This window comes from Oncorhynchus tshawytscha, linkage group LG05, assembly GCF_018296145.1.
Source record: "Oncorhynchus tshawytscha isolate Ot180627B linkage group LG05, Otsh_v2.0, whole genome shotgun sequence".
Lineage (NCBI taxonomy): Eukaryota > Metazoa > Chordata > Actinopteri > Salmoniformes > Salmonidae > Oncorhynchus > Oncorhynchus tshawytscha.
This window is the reverse complement of record NC_056433.1, coordinates 62,299,875-62,316,600: the sequence shown is the minus strand read 5'-3', so window position 1 is coordinate 62,316,600 and position 16,726 is coordinate 62,299,875. Positions and strand designations below refer to the sequence as shown.

Below are 16,726 nucleotides of genomic sequence, written 5' to 3'. Positions count from 1 at the left end.
CTGGCTTCCGGGTTGGATGCGCGCTGTGTTAAGAAGCAGTGCGGCTTGGTTGGGTTGTGTATCAGAGGACGTATGAATTTCAACATTCGTTTCTCCCGAGCCCATATGGGAGTTGTAGGGATGAGACAAGATAGTAGCTACTAACAATTGGATACCACGACATTGGGGAGAAAAAGGGATTAAAAAAAGGGGTAAAAATTCAAAAAAACAAAACAAAAATAAAAGATGTGTTCCATGGTTGACAGAGGAAGAACAATGATCCCAAGCACCACCCTCCTTTTGAAGCTTCCAGTCTGTTATTTGAACTCAATCAGCATGACAGAGTGATCTCCAGCCTTGTCCTCGTCAACACTCACAGAGAATCACTGACATGTCACTGACAGCTGGTCCTTTTGTGGCAGGGCTGAAATGCAGTGGAATTTTTTTGGGGGGATTCAGTTCATTTGTATGGCAAAGAGGGACTTTGCAATTAATTGCAATTCATCTGATCACGCTTCATAACATTCTGGGGTATATGCAAATTGCCTTGAGCGAAACAGACACATACTCCAAGCCTACATTCATATACAGAACAAAAATATAAAACACAACAATTTAAGAATTTACTAAGTTACAGTTCATGCAACGAAGTCATAAGGCCCTAATCTATGGTTTTCACATGACTGGGAATACAGATATGGATCGGTTGGTTACAGACACCTTAAAAAAGATAATAATAATAAAACGTTTGGGGCGTGGATCTGAAGGTGGTTGGTCTCAGACGATCCAGCAGGTGAAGAAGTCGGATGTGGAGGTCCTGGGCTGGCATGGTTGCACGTGGTCTGCATTTGTGAGGCCGGTTGGACGTAATTCCCAAATTCCAAATTCCCTAAAACAATAGTGGTTGAGAAATTAACATTCAATTCTCTGTCAACAGCTCTGGTGGACATTCCTGCAGTCTGCATGCACACTCCCTGGAAACGAGACATCGGCGGCATTGTGTTGTGACAGAACTGCCCATTTTAAAGTGGCCTTTGTAATAATCATGCTGTTTAATCAGCTTCTTGATATGCCACACCTGTCAGTTGGATGATTTATCTTGGCAAAGCTTTAATACATTTTTCCATACGCACAAAAAGCTTATTTCAATAAAACCTTGTGCACACATTTGTTTACATCCCTGTTAGTGAACATTTCTCACTCACTAACGGGGATGTAAACAAAAGGTATGCACAAAGTTATCAAAATAAGCTTTGTGTGGGTATGGAACATTTTTATTTCAGCTCATGAAACATGGGACCAACACTTTACATGTATGTTTTATATTCTATGAACGCAACGTGACAGTACAAAACCACAATTACATAAAACTCAATCTATATGGTCTGAACTAGTGCAAGCTTGTCAACAAATAAAATAAAACCAAACTTAAATATGGTGTTCATTCATTAATACTAGAGGGTTAAGTTTACATTTGAGACCTGATGTTTTAGAAGTTAGAAAATGGTGTACCACACGGTATGTAGGACATGATGCCGTTCTGGATTTAGAATAGGGAAAGGCAGATTGAAATTGTACTCAGTGATATGATGTCTAACTGATGTGACATGTTTCACATCCCTCAAAAGATCAGCGATGAATTTCTCACTGGAGTGATAGAAGAAAAAAAAACAGATCAATAGCCAACACATCAATAAAACAGAGTTAACACCTATCGATTGAAATGCACCAAGAGACACTTATCAATGTATAACTTGACTATCAAATATCCTAAAGATGCCAATGAGTGTGACATCTGCTGGTCTATAAGATTAATAACAAAGTACAAATGTACAAAGAACAGCATTTTCAGTCTTCTAGATCTTTTCCTCAAATCCGTTCTGCAAATTGAAAGAAATGTTGGTTTTGTTTAAAACACTTCACATTTAAGATCGAAGGAAGTTTTGGTTAAAAACAAGACCATTGAAATGGGATTAAAATCGCCTCGGGCATTTTACGCTGAACATCATGCATAGATAGAGGTGTAGTAGAACCTCTCACCTTTGCGTCCTTAGGGAGATCATATTGTGGGCTAATAATGTGTACCAGACAGGCTAAGGCCAGGAACACATTTCAGTCTTGTGTTAAATGGGCTGCTCCAGATCAGAGTCCAAAAGGTACAGAACAACAGGCAGTCTCAGGGTCAGGGCAGGCTGTCACGAATCCTGCCGAAGATGGTGCCTCTTCCTGTTCAGGCGGCGCTCGGCGGTCGTCGTCGCCGGCCCATTAGCTGCCATCGATTCCCTTTCCTTTTGTTTCTGTTAATTGGGTCTATTGGTTACACCTGTTTTGAGTTAGTTTTGTTTGTAGGCTATTTAAGGGCACTAGGCCCGCTGGGTATTGTGTGGGTTTGTTCTCTGTTTATTGGTGTTGGTGTATTAGTGTGATCTATATTTTTCCGGACAGTTTTAGTCCTGTGTATTTTGGACGGGTTGTTTCATGCACCCTTGTGTTTTGCATGTCCGTGTCTCTGCTGTCTTTGGAATAAAAGATCCACGTATGGAATTACCTGCTCTCTGCGCTTGACTCCTCCACTCACCATTCATAGAAGTCATAACACAGGCAGAATGTCAAAACTAGAAAACAGGAACTAGAAACAGACTGGAGCAAGGGGGGGATGCTGGTTGGTTTGACGAACAGAACAAACTAGCAACTGACAACACAGGTATAAATACATAGGGGATAATGAGGGGAGATGGGAGACAACTGGTGAGGGGTGGAGACAAGCACAAAGACAGGTGAAAGATCAGGGTGTGACACTGATAAGGACCTCATACTTTACTCTGAGCACATACAGTACTCCGTCATTCATAGTTGAACATTGAGCTTGGTGAATAGAATTTGACCAATTCAATCACGAATGATTGTACTAGAATACATTAGATAAGTGTAACTAAACTCAACAAAAAAAGAAATGTCCTCTCACTGTCAACTGCGTTTATTTTCAGCAAACTTAACATATGTTCATACAAATATTTACACAAGATTCAACAGACAAACTGAACAAGTTCCACAGACATTTGACTAACAGAATTGTGTCCCTGAACAAAGGGGGGGTCAAAATCAAAAGTAACAGTCAGTATCTGGTGTGGCCACCAGCTGCATTAAGTACTGCAGTGCATCTCCTCCTCATGGACTGCACCAGATTTGCCAGTTCTTGCTGTGAGATGTTACCCCACTCTTCCACCAAGGCACCTGCAAGTTCCCGGACATTTCTGGGGGGAATGGCCCTAGCCCTCAGATCCAACAGGTTCCAGACATGCTCAATGGGATTGAGATCCGGGCTCTTCGCTGGCCATGGCAGAACACTGACATTCCGGTGTTGCAGGAAATCACGCACAGAACGAGCAGTATGGCTGGTGGCATTGTCATGCTGGAGGGTCGTGTCAGGATGAGCCTGCGGGAAGGGAACCACGCGAGGGAGGAGGACGTCTTCCATGTAACGCACAGCGTTGAGATTGCCTGGAATGACAACAAGCTCAGTCCGAAGATGCTGTGACACAGCGCCCCAGACCATGACGGACCCTCCACCTCCAAATCGATCCTGCTTCAGAGTACAGACCTCGGTGTAACGCTCATTCCTTAGACGATAAACACGAATCCAACCATCACCCCTGGTGAGACAAAACCGCAACTCGTCAGTGAAGATGGGTTTGTGCCTATAGGTGACGTTGTTGCCGGTGATGTCTGGTGAGGACCTGCCTTACAACAGGCCTACAAGCCCTCAGTCCAGCCTCTCTCAGCCTACTGCAGACAGTCTGAGCACTGATGGAGGGATTGTGCGTTCCTGGTGTAACTTGGGCAGTTGTTGTTGCCATCCTGTACCTGTCCCGCAGGTGTCATGTTCGGATGTACCGATCCTGTGCAGGTGTTGTTACACGTGGTCTGCCACTGTGAGGACGATCAGCTGTCCATTCTGTCTCCCTGTAGCGCTGTCTTTAGTGTCTCACAGTACAGACATGGTAATAAATTGCCCGCGCCACATCTGCAGTCCTCATGCCTCCTTGCAGCATGCCTAAGGCACATTCACGCAGATGAGCAGGGACCCTGGGCATCTTTCTTTTGGTATTTTTCAGAGTCAGGAGAAAAGCCTCTTTAGTGTTTTAAGTTTTCATAACTGTGACCTTAATTGCCTACCGTCTGTGAGCTGTTAGTGTCTTAATGACCGTTCCACAGGTGCATGTTCATTCATTGTTTATGGTTCATTGAACAAGCATGGGAAACAGTGTTTAAACCCTTTACGATGAAGAGCTGTGAAGTTATTTGGATTTTGATGAATTATCTTTGAAAGACAGGGTCCTGAAAAAGGGAGATTAGCTGGGTGGAACACTGGTCAATAAAGACACTTATCAATGAAAGAATTGACTATCAAATATACAATAAATGTTATACCTAATGTCTATGAAAGGAATATTATTGCGTTGTAATTTTACATTCACTCCGCTATTAGACAATTTCCTTGAATACTTACAACCGTAAAATAGAGATGGGGAGTTACCTAATTGTCTGAGGGGCACTCCTACGCTTTACATATATGTGCCCTGGTACTTTACTGTCAACATATAATATGTCATGCATTGTGATACAGTTGTAGTAGAGTCTCACAATTCACTGGGGTTCTCAGCCGATTCCATAATGAAAATTGGTGTGGACACTTCACTCGTCAGCTCAGCCCTACTGGGGACACATGGATACAAGTTCAGAGTCACAGTTCAGTCTGACATTAAGTGAGCTGCTTGATACAGACAAGAAAATAATAATAATTATTGGTTGGCTCTCCGCTGTGTCTTTCTCATTCAAACACCCACATGCACAGCCCCAGAGTAACACCCCCCCTCACTTCCATTTCAACGGTTGGATTTTCAAATCCTTTCAAATTCTCAACCTCAGAAAATAAACATTTGCAAGAACCAATCAAACCCGTTGCACAATTTCTGAGCGAATATTGCATGAACGGCCTAATTTCCAGCCTAGTGTGATTAAAGCTCTCCCTGCGCTGTGAGTCATGTGGGTCGCGTCAGCCAGGCTAGTTCAGAGATGGGGGGGGGTGTTCTGAATGTCAAACACAAGACAATTAAAATGACATTTGAAATGGGACAAATGCATAGTGATACAGGTGTAATGGTGTCCCTCACCTTTGACTAGTGTCCCCCATTGCCATATAATTTAAAGAGTTTCTAGTCAGAATCGGACATTCGATTGTGCACTTTGTTCTGACACGTCACTGAACTCTGGTTCACTGCGCTGCGCAAGGCATTCTAGGGAAACTACTGGGTTCAGGGTCAGGGTCAGTTCAGTCTGTTGTTTAGTGGGCTGCTTCACCAACACACAATTAATGCTTAAATGTTTCATTTAATTGATTTGAATTTGTGATTAATTTGATTATCTCTGTGATTGTACTAGACAGATCACCACAAAGATAAACCTAAAAGACCTGAACTTGAAACATAAACAATCCGTGATTTGACATAGACCAGCATACTTAATAACCACATAAATGTACAAATGTGTAAATAAAGAAAAAAGTTGCTTCCCAAGCTGAAGTTTATTTTTTTGCATCTTTTACTTGTTTACAACAGCTTTAAAACAACTACATATACAATCTTTTTGGGTATGGAAAATGTATCTCACAGTGGTTTAGATGGTACAACGATTCTCTACACTTGCTTGTTTTGTCACAAACTGAAATTAGGTGAACTATTAGAATTTTAGCAACCCGGAATTGGCAGAGAGATTGACAAAGTGCATCATTAATTCACAAGATCAAGACTATGATTTACAGTAGCCTACAAATACTTGTATGCCAACTACGTATCATCAACTAATTTCTTCCTATAGATTAATCAAGATCAGTGGTCAATACTAAATTTAAAAAATATCAAAATAACCATTTTATTTATCGCTAGCCGAGTCAGATAAAAAAAATATATTAAAAAAACTTGTCGATACGGTACCTCAATTATTTGGTTTAAGGATAGTCTGTCGCAGAAGCAGCAGATGTAAGTAGACTGGAGACTTCGATTTATACCCCTCTAATGGTTGTTTTTTTCTATTTTCAGTTTTGTTTGTGTACTTTGTTTTTCAGGTTATCATGTTTATTATCGGGCTATTAATTTCCCCTAATCTAAATAACATGCATCCCTTCTCCCCATAATATCAAATGATTGTTGTAAATCACGTAACACCATGTTCTTCTAATAAATCACATGGCCAGAAGTGAGCAAAGTATCTCGGTATATAGGGGTGAAGGTAGATAAAATGTCTTATTGGTATGGGCCTCTCCCTATAAACATTTTGTTCATAGCCTAGGTGTAGTCAGAGAATTACATATATAATTAATTTCATATAATCTCTGTGGGACGAGTAAAGATGAACAAACAACCATTAATGATGTTCTCATCTGATTGTCAATCACTTTTTAAAAAGTGCTCTCTAGGCTACCTGTGAATCTTCGTTCACTCACAAAATAATTCAAGCATCCAAATAGTGCACTGTGCACCCACAATTTGATGACGGGAAAGAAGCATTTTACAAAACACCTAAACGTGTATTGTAATAGCATTCTGCGATTGTCATTAGGCGTACACTTGTAGTCTAAATTGATGCGTCCACTGCTGTCCGTGCGCGTCTCGGGATGGGCCACTCATCTCCGCCTTGGCAAAGTGTTCTTGTCGAACCACAACATAATTTGAAGCGTAGACCACTCGGTTTCAAGTCAATTCGTACATTTTCATGCCTTTGACATGAAGTAATGTTTAACTGTGTTAAAGTCTATAGTTCTTGGCATTTTGTGTAATTATTGTGATAGGCTCATGTTTTACCGTTAAGTTGCCGGGACACTGTACCGGACCAGCTTACTATCACCCCTGTCGGTATGGAACTGTGTTTCAGCCTGGCTTATGGTGATAGGTTAGAGGTCACTGCCTGGCAGTGCGAAGGTCACAGGCAAGCGCCAGCTCCAGACCCCCTCCTAAGGCGAAGCCATCCACCATGACAACCGTTGGCATGGGCAAAGTGGCTGTCATAGCAATGCAATGTCCATAGCAACGCAACACCCAGAGAGTAGAACACCATGTGGAGAGATCAGACAGATCTAGTTATTGTTATGAAACCAATAAATAGCCTGCTAATTTATTTGATGTGCAGGCAATCTCAACAATGTGCATTACAGGGAAGCCATCCTCCAACCTCAGGTGGTACCCTTCCTGCAGGCTCATCCTGTGCATAAATATAATATATTTGATGTGCATAAATGTGAGTAATAAGCGTAAGCGACTGCCACCTTACCTTAGGTCCAGGACCAGCTCCTTTTTGACCTCTTAATCGGCCAGTCCAAGCAGATTATTATTTGTTCAGATGGTGACGAAACTTAAATATGCTCAAAAAAGGAAAAATACCAAAGACATGCCCAAACACAAAACAAACAAAAGGCCTCATGGCCACCAAAGAAAAACCTGCAGCCTGCAGTGTGGAAGTGTATCCTGGCAGTGTGTTGCCTAACTGTGTGCTAACACTAAACTACCCCCATATCATAACATTACATATTATGAGGATGGGGGTGAGCTGTACTAGCATGAGAACAGGCTGAAGGCTGAACTAGTCTGGGGGAAGCCCCTGGCCCACACACACACCACCCACCGAGCAGTCCGTGAACAAATAGATCGGAGTCCGAGTGGTTCATCTCAGCTCTCTCCTTCAGATCAGCTCCTATGGGAGACACACAGAAACAGAAGACATCACACACACGGGTGCACACACACACACACGCATATGCATTTGCATTCATGTTACACCCACCATGTTCTGCTGCTACCAGCCTTATTATTATTGGTAAATAATGCACCATTTAAACACTTGTCCCCTAATACCCCCTTGCCCAAAACACATGGAAATATTGGACTATAAATTTATGCTAAAATGTTTATTCTAGTCTATTGAGCTGTTTGTATTTTTAGGTTTTAGTATTTCTTATTGTTGTTGCATTATCAAGACGAAATCTGCAAGTAAGCATCTTGTTAGACTATGTATACCATGTGTACCCTGTACATACGACTAATTCAAAGTTCAAAGTTGAGCCTCCTAAATAGTACTCCAACCTGTTTGGTCACCCTCCTCTTCTTTTTCTCTCTTTTCATTGTTGGACGCACTCGTCGCCTTGGTTACTGACACACAACACTGACTAAGCATAAAGCCTGAGTTGTCCATGGCTTAAAACAATAGATTTCATACAAGATTAATAATACCACAGAACATACCTTTATATATATATATATATATATATATATATATAGGTTTATCATAGCATTGTGATACAAAATAAATAAGTATTTATGGTCATTGAATGGCAATATATGTAAACCAATATCTATAGCTGTCGCCAGGGGGCATTCTCCTCACACACACACACTACAGAGGCACTGATGCAACCACCTCATGGCCTCTATTTTATTGCGATAAATCATGATTCATGAGCCAACAGTTTTAAACATTATACTTTACATACATTGAGAATTTCAATCAGGTACATGATTTAACACAATAGATATTATGGACTTTCACATTGAGCAAATCTCAAATGCTACATTCACAGATATACATTCACAGGGTGGCAGGTAGCCTCATGGTTAGAGCGTTGGGCCAGTAACTGAAAGGTTGCTGGATTGAATCCCCAATGTAAAAATCAGTTGTTCTGCCCCTGAACAAGGCAGTTAACCCACTATTCCCTGGTAGGCTGTCATTGTAAATAATAATTTGTTCTTAACTAACTTGCCTAATACAATAGAAACACTGAATAAGATGCATTGTCAGTTTGGCACAGAACAGGTGTATCAGCGACCAAAGCCCTGTTCAGTATGACACAATGTAGTCCAAACATAGTAGGTTGGAATGGATCTAATGTTTATGGAGGTGTCCATGATATAACGGAAGTGGTTTGCTGAACCACGCTCGCATGATGAGTAACCTTACCTGAGACCTGAAGACTTGCTATAGCTCCCCGAGCAAGTACTAAGGCTTTTGCTTAATGGACTAACACATGCGCGGAGGTCCCAGGTTAAAAGAAAAGTCACACACTACTAGCCACACTCACAGGATTTGTTCTGTCTTACAGGGTTATTCTCTTTTCAGAATCTGTGGATGGAACCTGTGTTGCCCCTGGCGAATATCTCAGTGATTGACAGCTCCCTCTCGCAGGGGGGTCGACCTCGGTAACGGATGTAGCGAGCTTTACGAGCCTCGGCCAGTGATTGGTTGAAATCAGGCAGGAGGTGAAGCGTTCTGGGCCGACCATCAGCAGCGAGGATGTCGGAGGGGGGAGGAGGGAGAGGATAATACTCCTCTTTCTCTCTGTCTCTGTCTGTCCTCCCGTTCTCTTCCTCCTTCTTTCTCGTTGCCCTCCCCTCTCTCCCCCTCACATATTCTCTCTCTCTCTCAGCTCTCCCCTCCCTACCTTCCACTTCCCCTCTCTCCCCCAGCCCAGTGCTGGTCAATTCTGCTGCAGGCTGCAGTTTGAGGTCTGGCAGACAGAGTGGCACCACTGAGCTCTCTGTCCCCTGTCTCTGTGGGTCTGCAGAGCTGCAGAGGAAGTCATGGACCCGAGCCTGGAGTGCAGCCAGACCAGACACTCCCCCACACACAGCTTTCACTGACCTGAGACAATGAGGGGGGAGACAGAGTGCGAGAGAGAGAGAGAGAGAGGGAGAGAGAAATAGAGATAATCAGTCAGACAACACACAAATGCATACACACGTACGCACACACACACACACACAACAAACTATCAGTATCCACCTTGTGTCACCATGTTGTGACTCAGTGTCTGTTTATTGGCTATAACAAATGTTTTTGGACAACAAAACAATCATACCCAGACACACACACAAACAAACAAGGGGCCTGCTTTGTGGATTCAGTAAAATGCTGCATTGAACAACAGAGAAAGAGATAGAGGGAGGGAGAAAGAAAAAAATGAAACCAGGAAGGGGACTATAAATCCACTAGAAGTTGGCAGAGGGATGCACATCATAAAAGAAAATGAGTTTAGAATCAGTCTGTTAAAAGAGCCAGCATGGATCCCTGCCAAGCCACAGCACAGAGAAAAACAGAGACACACATCACTGGAGAAGCAGTATCTGTATGTAGAGTAGTATAGAACAGTGTTTGTAAACCGCCCACATACACTAGTTAACAGTAAGAGAGGGGAAAGCCCAGCAGCCTAACAGTAGGAGAGAGGGGAAGGGGGTATGAAGCAATAGAATATGCATATATATGGGATATGAGCTATAATTGTGAATGTCTCTCAAACGCACACACACTAATTTCTCTCTCTCTCTCTCTCTCTCTCTCTCTCTCTCTCTCTCTCTCTCTCTCTCTCTCTCTCTCAAGAGGATGATAGTCAAACCCACATTGACAGAGAGCTGTGTGTGTGTTTGTGTGTATCTCAGAGTGAGGTTTTAAGCGTCTCGTTATCTGCCCCCTTGATTAGCATAAATAACCAGTCCGCTTGCTTAAAATCCCCATCCACCAATCAGACTGCTGCGGGGGGGTTCACAAACTCTCATGGAAACCACACATGCAAGCATACAGTCAGGCAGACACACCATCACCCTATCCTCCCCACAAACGCACACAGAAAAATCCTATTCCCACATACAGTGAAGTTACTTCACACACACACACACACACACACACACACACACACACACACACACACACACACACACACACACACACACACACACACACACACACACACACACACACACACACACACACACACACACACACACACTACCATCCCATAACAAAGATCATGAGTAACTTTACATGTGTAGATATGCAATGACAGTGCAAACACATGGATACAATTTCTGCATGGAAGAACAGGGAGATATACTGTAATCTTGAAAAATGTGCACATCCACTCACTGATCTTGCTGTGCAACCCATGAATGGCATGTGATTTTCTCTTTAAAGTTTAAACTCTATAGATATTTCTCGTGCATTCATTGAGTTGGAAAAATAAATAGATGTTACTGTTGCAAAATGTTTTCAGTTGGCAAATTCTGGGCTGGCTAACATTCCACCTGGAAAGCACTTCCCCTTCTGATTATGCACTGTGCAGGCTTTTGCTCTGGCTAATCAACATCCTGGTGAGCAGCTGATTAGAATAATCAGGTGTGTTAGAGCAGGGATAGAACAAAATAATGCAGGAGGGTATAGGCTCTCCTGAAGAAGGGTTGGCCATCTCCAGAGATAATTTATTATCAGGGGTTTGATTAGTCAACACTGACATTCTATACTTGTTATTACTTGGCTTTTTCACAGCAACTAAAGTGAAATTATCAAAGAAACTGAAAGGACAAGTACTAATGCCAAGGTTAACCTGACAGCCTGTCAGTTCTTCTCTCAACCATCTGGGCCAGGATTAGATTAGCCCTATGAAGGTCCTGTTATATAATCTAGCACTCCACAGATTAGCTTCATTCTTCTATGAACATGTTACATTAACCCTTTAACAAAAAGAGTCCCAGCTTCACTGTACAGTTGACAGTGTTGTGGTAGCTCTGTAATAAACTGGGGTAGGGCTGTAGGCTGTAAGGCTGTCATCATAAAGAAATAAGCAAACTGCACAGCAAAAACTTCATGCTGTTTCATCTCGTGAAGTAAAGCAATTGCCCTGTGTGGCTTTGAGCTGATGCAGTCTGCCTGAGACAGGAACCCACAGTGATTTAAACATGTTTGGTTTATCTCTGATGTGAAGAGCTCACCTGTGTTTCTTTGGGTCTCTGGTGGCCCGTGGGATTGTGGGTAGGGTAGTCCTGCAGGGCATGGAGAGATGGGAGGGGTCAGGGTTGACAGGTTGCGACACCAGAGGGTGAAGGCTCCTCCTCCTGGGGTTACCTGGGGTCACACAGGTACAGGTCAGCTCACACACGCACACACACATGCACGCGCACACACACACACAGACACATGCACACACACACGTACACACACACACAAGCATCTCTCTCACCGGTCCTGATGTTGAGCATGTCTCTGTGTAGTCTTCGTTGTTCTGTGGTGAGTGTGTTGAGGTGGTAGCTTGTGGCCTGCTCCAGTCTCTGTAACCCCCCCTGCAGGCGAGCCTGAGCTCTGTGCTCCTCTCTCCTTTGGGCCTCGCTGCCCTGCCACAGCCCCCTGCCACCACCACCACCACCACCACCACCACGCATGGCTCTCTCACACCTCCTGACATACATAAATACATAGAGTTAGATACTGTCTACTACTGTACAACTGAAAGATCGGATCACCTGGGTGACAACCTGCATCCCTACATCTGTCAATCTAACAAATGAGCCATTACACTGAGAGGTTGAAGGTGTTAATTTAGGAAAAAAAATTGTACGATGTTTACATTTTTTGTAAGACTTTTTCTTTGCATTATATCTTGCCCAGACCCACCTGGCCAGACCCACATGCTCACACCCACATCTCCAGCATCACTCTCCGCTACATGGCCTCAAACTGCACCATTTTGTTTCTCTCCGTCACCCATGCACCTTCAACATTTAGATAAAAAAGCATTTGACCTTTCCATTGTGTTAATGACGGAGGAAAGTACACATTTTTCAAGATGATTGACAAGACAAGTATTATCCAACCCATAGGGTATCTAACTGCACCCTCATATGCCATGTCTTAAAAGTACATTTACATTGTAATACTTATGACAGCCAACGTTCTATCTCCGCCCATAACTTTTAGACTTTAGAACATTCCCAGAAGGATTATTGAGTCATTGTTAGTTTTACACTTGAGACATGACTCTGCCGTTGTGCTGTAGAATTTGTGAAATTTGTCTCTTGTATAATAAATTCTATACATTAGTTTATAATGGATTAAACATACATTTTTCGTTAACTGTCATTTCATTAGTTATGTTCCAACACTCCCTCCATCTTGTGCCAATATCAGTTATTTTTAAGTTGTGGTTCCAATAGTTTATATATTTTTTCCTAAGAGATTGTCAGTTGGATATGCTCTCGGCAAGATTTTCTTTATCTTACCTATCATATGAACATCCTTTTCGGACTCAAATAGCATTCCCTCCAGATTGATCTGATGCCCAATGGGTCTTGGTGTTGTATTGAATGTTTGTTTTCTGCCTTGATGGTGTTTCCTGTATGGTTACCATTAGCTGCATCAGTAACATCCCTGGTCAGGCCCTGGGGGACTGAGGGACTGGGGGCCTGGCTCCTGTAGGTCTCAGTAGTAAGTTATGGACGGGGCAAAACAGGCCTGCCAATTAACACTATACCGTATGTGCCACTTCCATCAACTCTTACACGTCAGTTATACAGTTAGTCTATAATACAGTCTATACAGTCTATACAGTCTATATAGATCTCACACAGTACCGTACAGAACGTCATTCATTTCATCTGTCTCTTTCATTCATGTCATTCGTCTCTTTAATCCTTTTCTCACTGCAGTTTTCCTTCTCTTATTTATGAATTACAGTCAGATCATGTTAAAGCATGCTTTACACTCGTCCTATATTGTGTATGGTTGCATGTAACACCCAAGTAAACACACAGACATATCACCATCACTGACATAGTTCCAAACACGGAGCGTGTGTATTTGTTCTCTCACTTTCTCCCCCTCTCCTCCCCTTCTCGTGCTCTCTCTCTCTCTTTCTCCCCCCACCCACTCTCTCTATATATATGTTTCTTGTGTTGTGGTGTTGCTATGCTGGGCTGTTAGATCATGTTGACTGTTGACTCAATGTAATCATTGCCCATCATTACTCTCCATGGGGTCTGACTCACCCCAACAGGAAGTGTGTGTATGTGTGTGTGTGGCCCTTTCTCGAAAGAGAGAGAGAGCACGCGCGCCAGATAGTGTTTTTGGTGCTGTAGTTTGAAAGCAGAGATGTGTGAGTGTGGAACAGAGATAAAGAAGGAGCGAGAGATTTATGCATGGCCTGTGTTTTATCAAAGTGTTTGTGTGTGTGTATCTACAGCCCAGCTTATTCTGCCCACGTAGCACAGCCTGCTTTGGTCAGTGTCTGATGGTGAGACTGATGTTCCCATCAAAGCAGTCAACTTCCTCAGGGTTTCTGTGGGGTTTGTGTGTGTGTGTGCAGTACTGTCCACCCACTGTATTTTGCATTACCACTCCCCAAGTGCACCATGGGTATCTCACACACTGTCGCAGCTAACCAGACCCATGGGCTATAAGCATCTACACATCCCCTCTCTCTCTCTCTCTCTCTCTCAATTCAATTCAAAGGGCTTTATTGGCATGGGAAAAATATTTTTACATTGCCAAAGAAAGTCAAATAGATAATAAAAAAAATAAAAAAAGTTAAATATACAATCAAAAAATATCTCAGAAAACCCACCTCTGACACTCAGAGCTTGAACCAGCAACACTATGGTTGCGAGGTAAGTGCACTACCACCTGTGCCATAAAAGTCTGAACCTCTTAGTAGACGGAGTAGTACCCTCACACACAGGGAGGCTACATTAGCAAGAAGGGTCTAGCAGGACACAATCATCTCCATCTCTCTGCTTCTATTAGCTCCAGTGGGCTGGAATGAACCCTGCACAAGGAAGAGGAGGAGAATCTGCTTAGAAAGAGTTGAGTTCCTGGCATAAATTCCCTTTTGTATCAACAGCGGCCATAATTCACCATCAACAGGCGTAATGAGAGAGCAGAGGCAGTCATTAGCTTTGAGTGACCGGCTATGACAAGCAATTTAGTCTCATACACTGTCTGGGCACCTGCAGGAGAGAGGAAATTAGCATTTTAAATGGTGATAATTATGGCAGAGAGGCAGTGGAGATGTTCATATTCTTTCAATTCGCTTATGGATGGCTCTCTCTCTCTCTCTCTCTCTCTCTCTCTCTCTCTCTCTCACACACACACACACACACACACACACACACAAAGTGGTTCTACAGGCTTCTGTAGTATTGTATGCTGGACTCCCACGCCTCAATCTGGGTTCTACCAGAGAGCTAGAGCAGGATACAACTGGAGAGCACTTACAGGAAGGAGTAGGCTACACTTCAAACTTTCACATCACACAGAATCACTGTACGAACTCTTACATTACACCATCAAGCACAATCATAAAAAAACGATGTTACCATTTAAAAATTATTTAAATTATACATGGTGTAGGCTTTGATAAATCAAATGTACACTACAAGAGGGAATTGCCCAAATAGAAAGTACGCGCCACTGCGCGGATCCTTCAAAATGTACCGTATATAATGTAGCCATCAGTCAGGCGATCCAAAATGTAAGATATAACACACAGCAAAATTGTCAATATCCCTCCACCATAGTCACATATGTTGCTGTTGGAAATAAAAACGTTTGTTACAAAACCACAAGGAAAGAAAATAACAAAGGAGAATTTCACTCTGTAAAACTCACATGATAACTTCCTTGAGGGCAGATTGTGCCAGAAGAAAATTACAATGTTTCTGTATCCATAACAGATGATACGCACGATAGTAGTGTATATTCCGGAATTACTGCAAAATAACTGCGTTTTGTTTTATGACATATAGACCTAGTTTATGAAAGAACCATGTCCGATAGAATGTCAGTATTTCTGCGGGGAGAACGAGGATTTCTCCCGCACCCTTTACCAACCATGATGTAACTATCCGTAACGAGGTCTCGGGACAAAGCTATTTAACCAGTGTCAGTCTCTAGATCACCATGGAAACCAGAGGGAGAGGAACAGAGTTAGGAGATTTATGCAAAATACTTGATAGTGGTTTGAAAGCACTATTAGACTAGTGAAAGCACTATTAGACTAGTGAAAGCACAATTAGACTAGTGCAACGCTAGGCATTGACCTTGGCCTATATCAAATTATGCTGGCATGGGAAAATAAAGGGTATTTTAACCTTTGTTTAACTAGGCAAATCAGTTAAGAACAAATTCTTATTTACAATGATGCCCTAGGAACAATGGGTTAAATGCCTTGTTCAGGGGCAGAACTACAAATGTATATTCAATCTAGCAACCTTTTGGCTTCTGGCCCAACACTCTGACCACTAGGCTACCTGCCGCCCCAATTAGGGCTGTGTGCTAAACTGCAACTAACCATCACCTGTCATCACGGTCAGATGCATCTATTATAAGAAATGTAGGGGAATCAATCAGCAAGGATAGGGTTTGAACCAGCAACCTTGTATTAACAGCAGTGTGCTATAATGATCAGGACCTCTTGACAGATGCTGTGATTGCAGAGGGGTTTCCTTGTAATCTGGGTGATAGGCTGAGGCTTGTGGTTCTATTCTAACCCAGGCAGGGCAGGCCATGGGGTTTATGGATGGATTAGCGTGATTTGGGTCAGTCAGTGATGGGATGTCAAACTGTCCAGGAAAGGAAACCCGTTTTGTAAGCTGTTATTTAGAGAAAATTATTGGAATGATACAAGTTCCACAGTATTTCATTTGTTTTACACACACACACATGCACATGCACACACACACGCACACACACACACACACACACACACACACACACACACACACACACACACACACACACACACACACACACACACACACACACACACACACACACTTGTTTTACTATCCTTGTGTGGACCAAACAATTGATTCCCATTCTAAATCCTATTTTCCCTAACCCTAACCTTAATGTTTACCCTAATTGTAAACATAACCTTAAT

The 16,726-nt window shown here is 42.6% G+C and overlaps 1 protein-coding gene across 5 annotated transcripts; it reads right to left on the bottom strand.

Moving 5' to 3' along the window:
* Positions 1–8,439: 8,439 nt before the first annotated feature.
* Positions 8,440–15,707, bottom strand: LOC121846537. Of its 5 annotated transcripts, XM_042322209.1 has the most exons (6): positions 15,454–15,707; positions 13,071–14,611; positions 12,466–12,563; positions 12,035–12,249; positions 11,787–11,919; positions 8,440–9,666 (listed from the first exon to the last, which is right to left on the bottom strand). In XM_042322209.1, exons 4-6 carry the CDS (start codon positions 12,231–12,233, stop codon positions 9,141–9,143), a joined length of 858 nt encoding a protein of 285 aa, XP_042178143.1. In that variant the 5' UTR covers positions 12,234–12,249; positions 12,466–12,563; positions 13,071–14,611; positions 15,454–15,707; the 3' UTR covers positions 8,440–9,140. The 5 variants fall into 5 exon arrangements, with proteins under 5 accessions (XP_042178143.1, XP_042178142.1, XP_042178140.1 ...); XM_042322208.1 differs by having other exon boundaries at positions 12,466–14,611; XM_042322206.1 differs by having other exon boundaries at positions 12,035–12,563.
* Between the last annotated feature and the right edge of the window lie 1,019 nt (positions 15,708–16,726).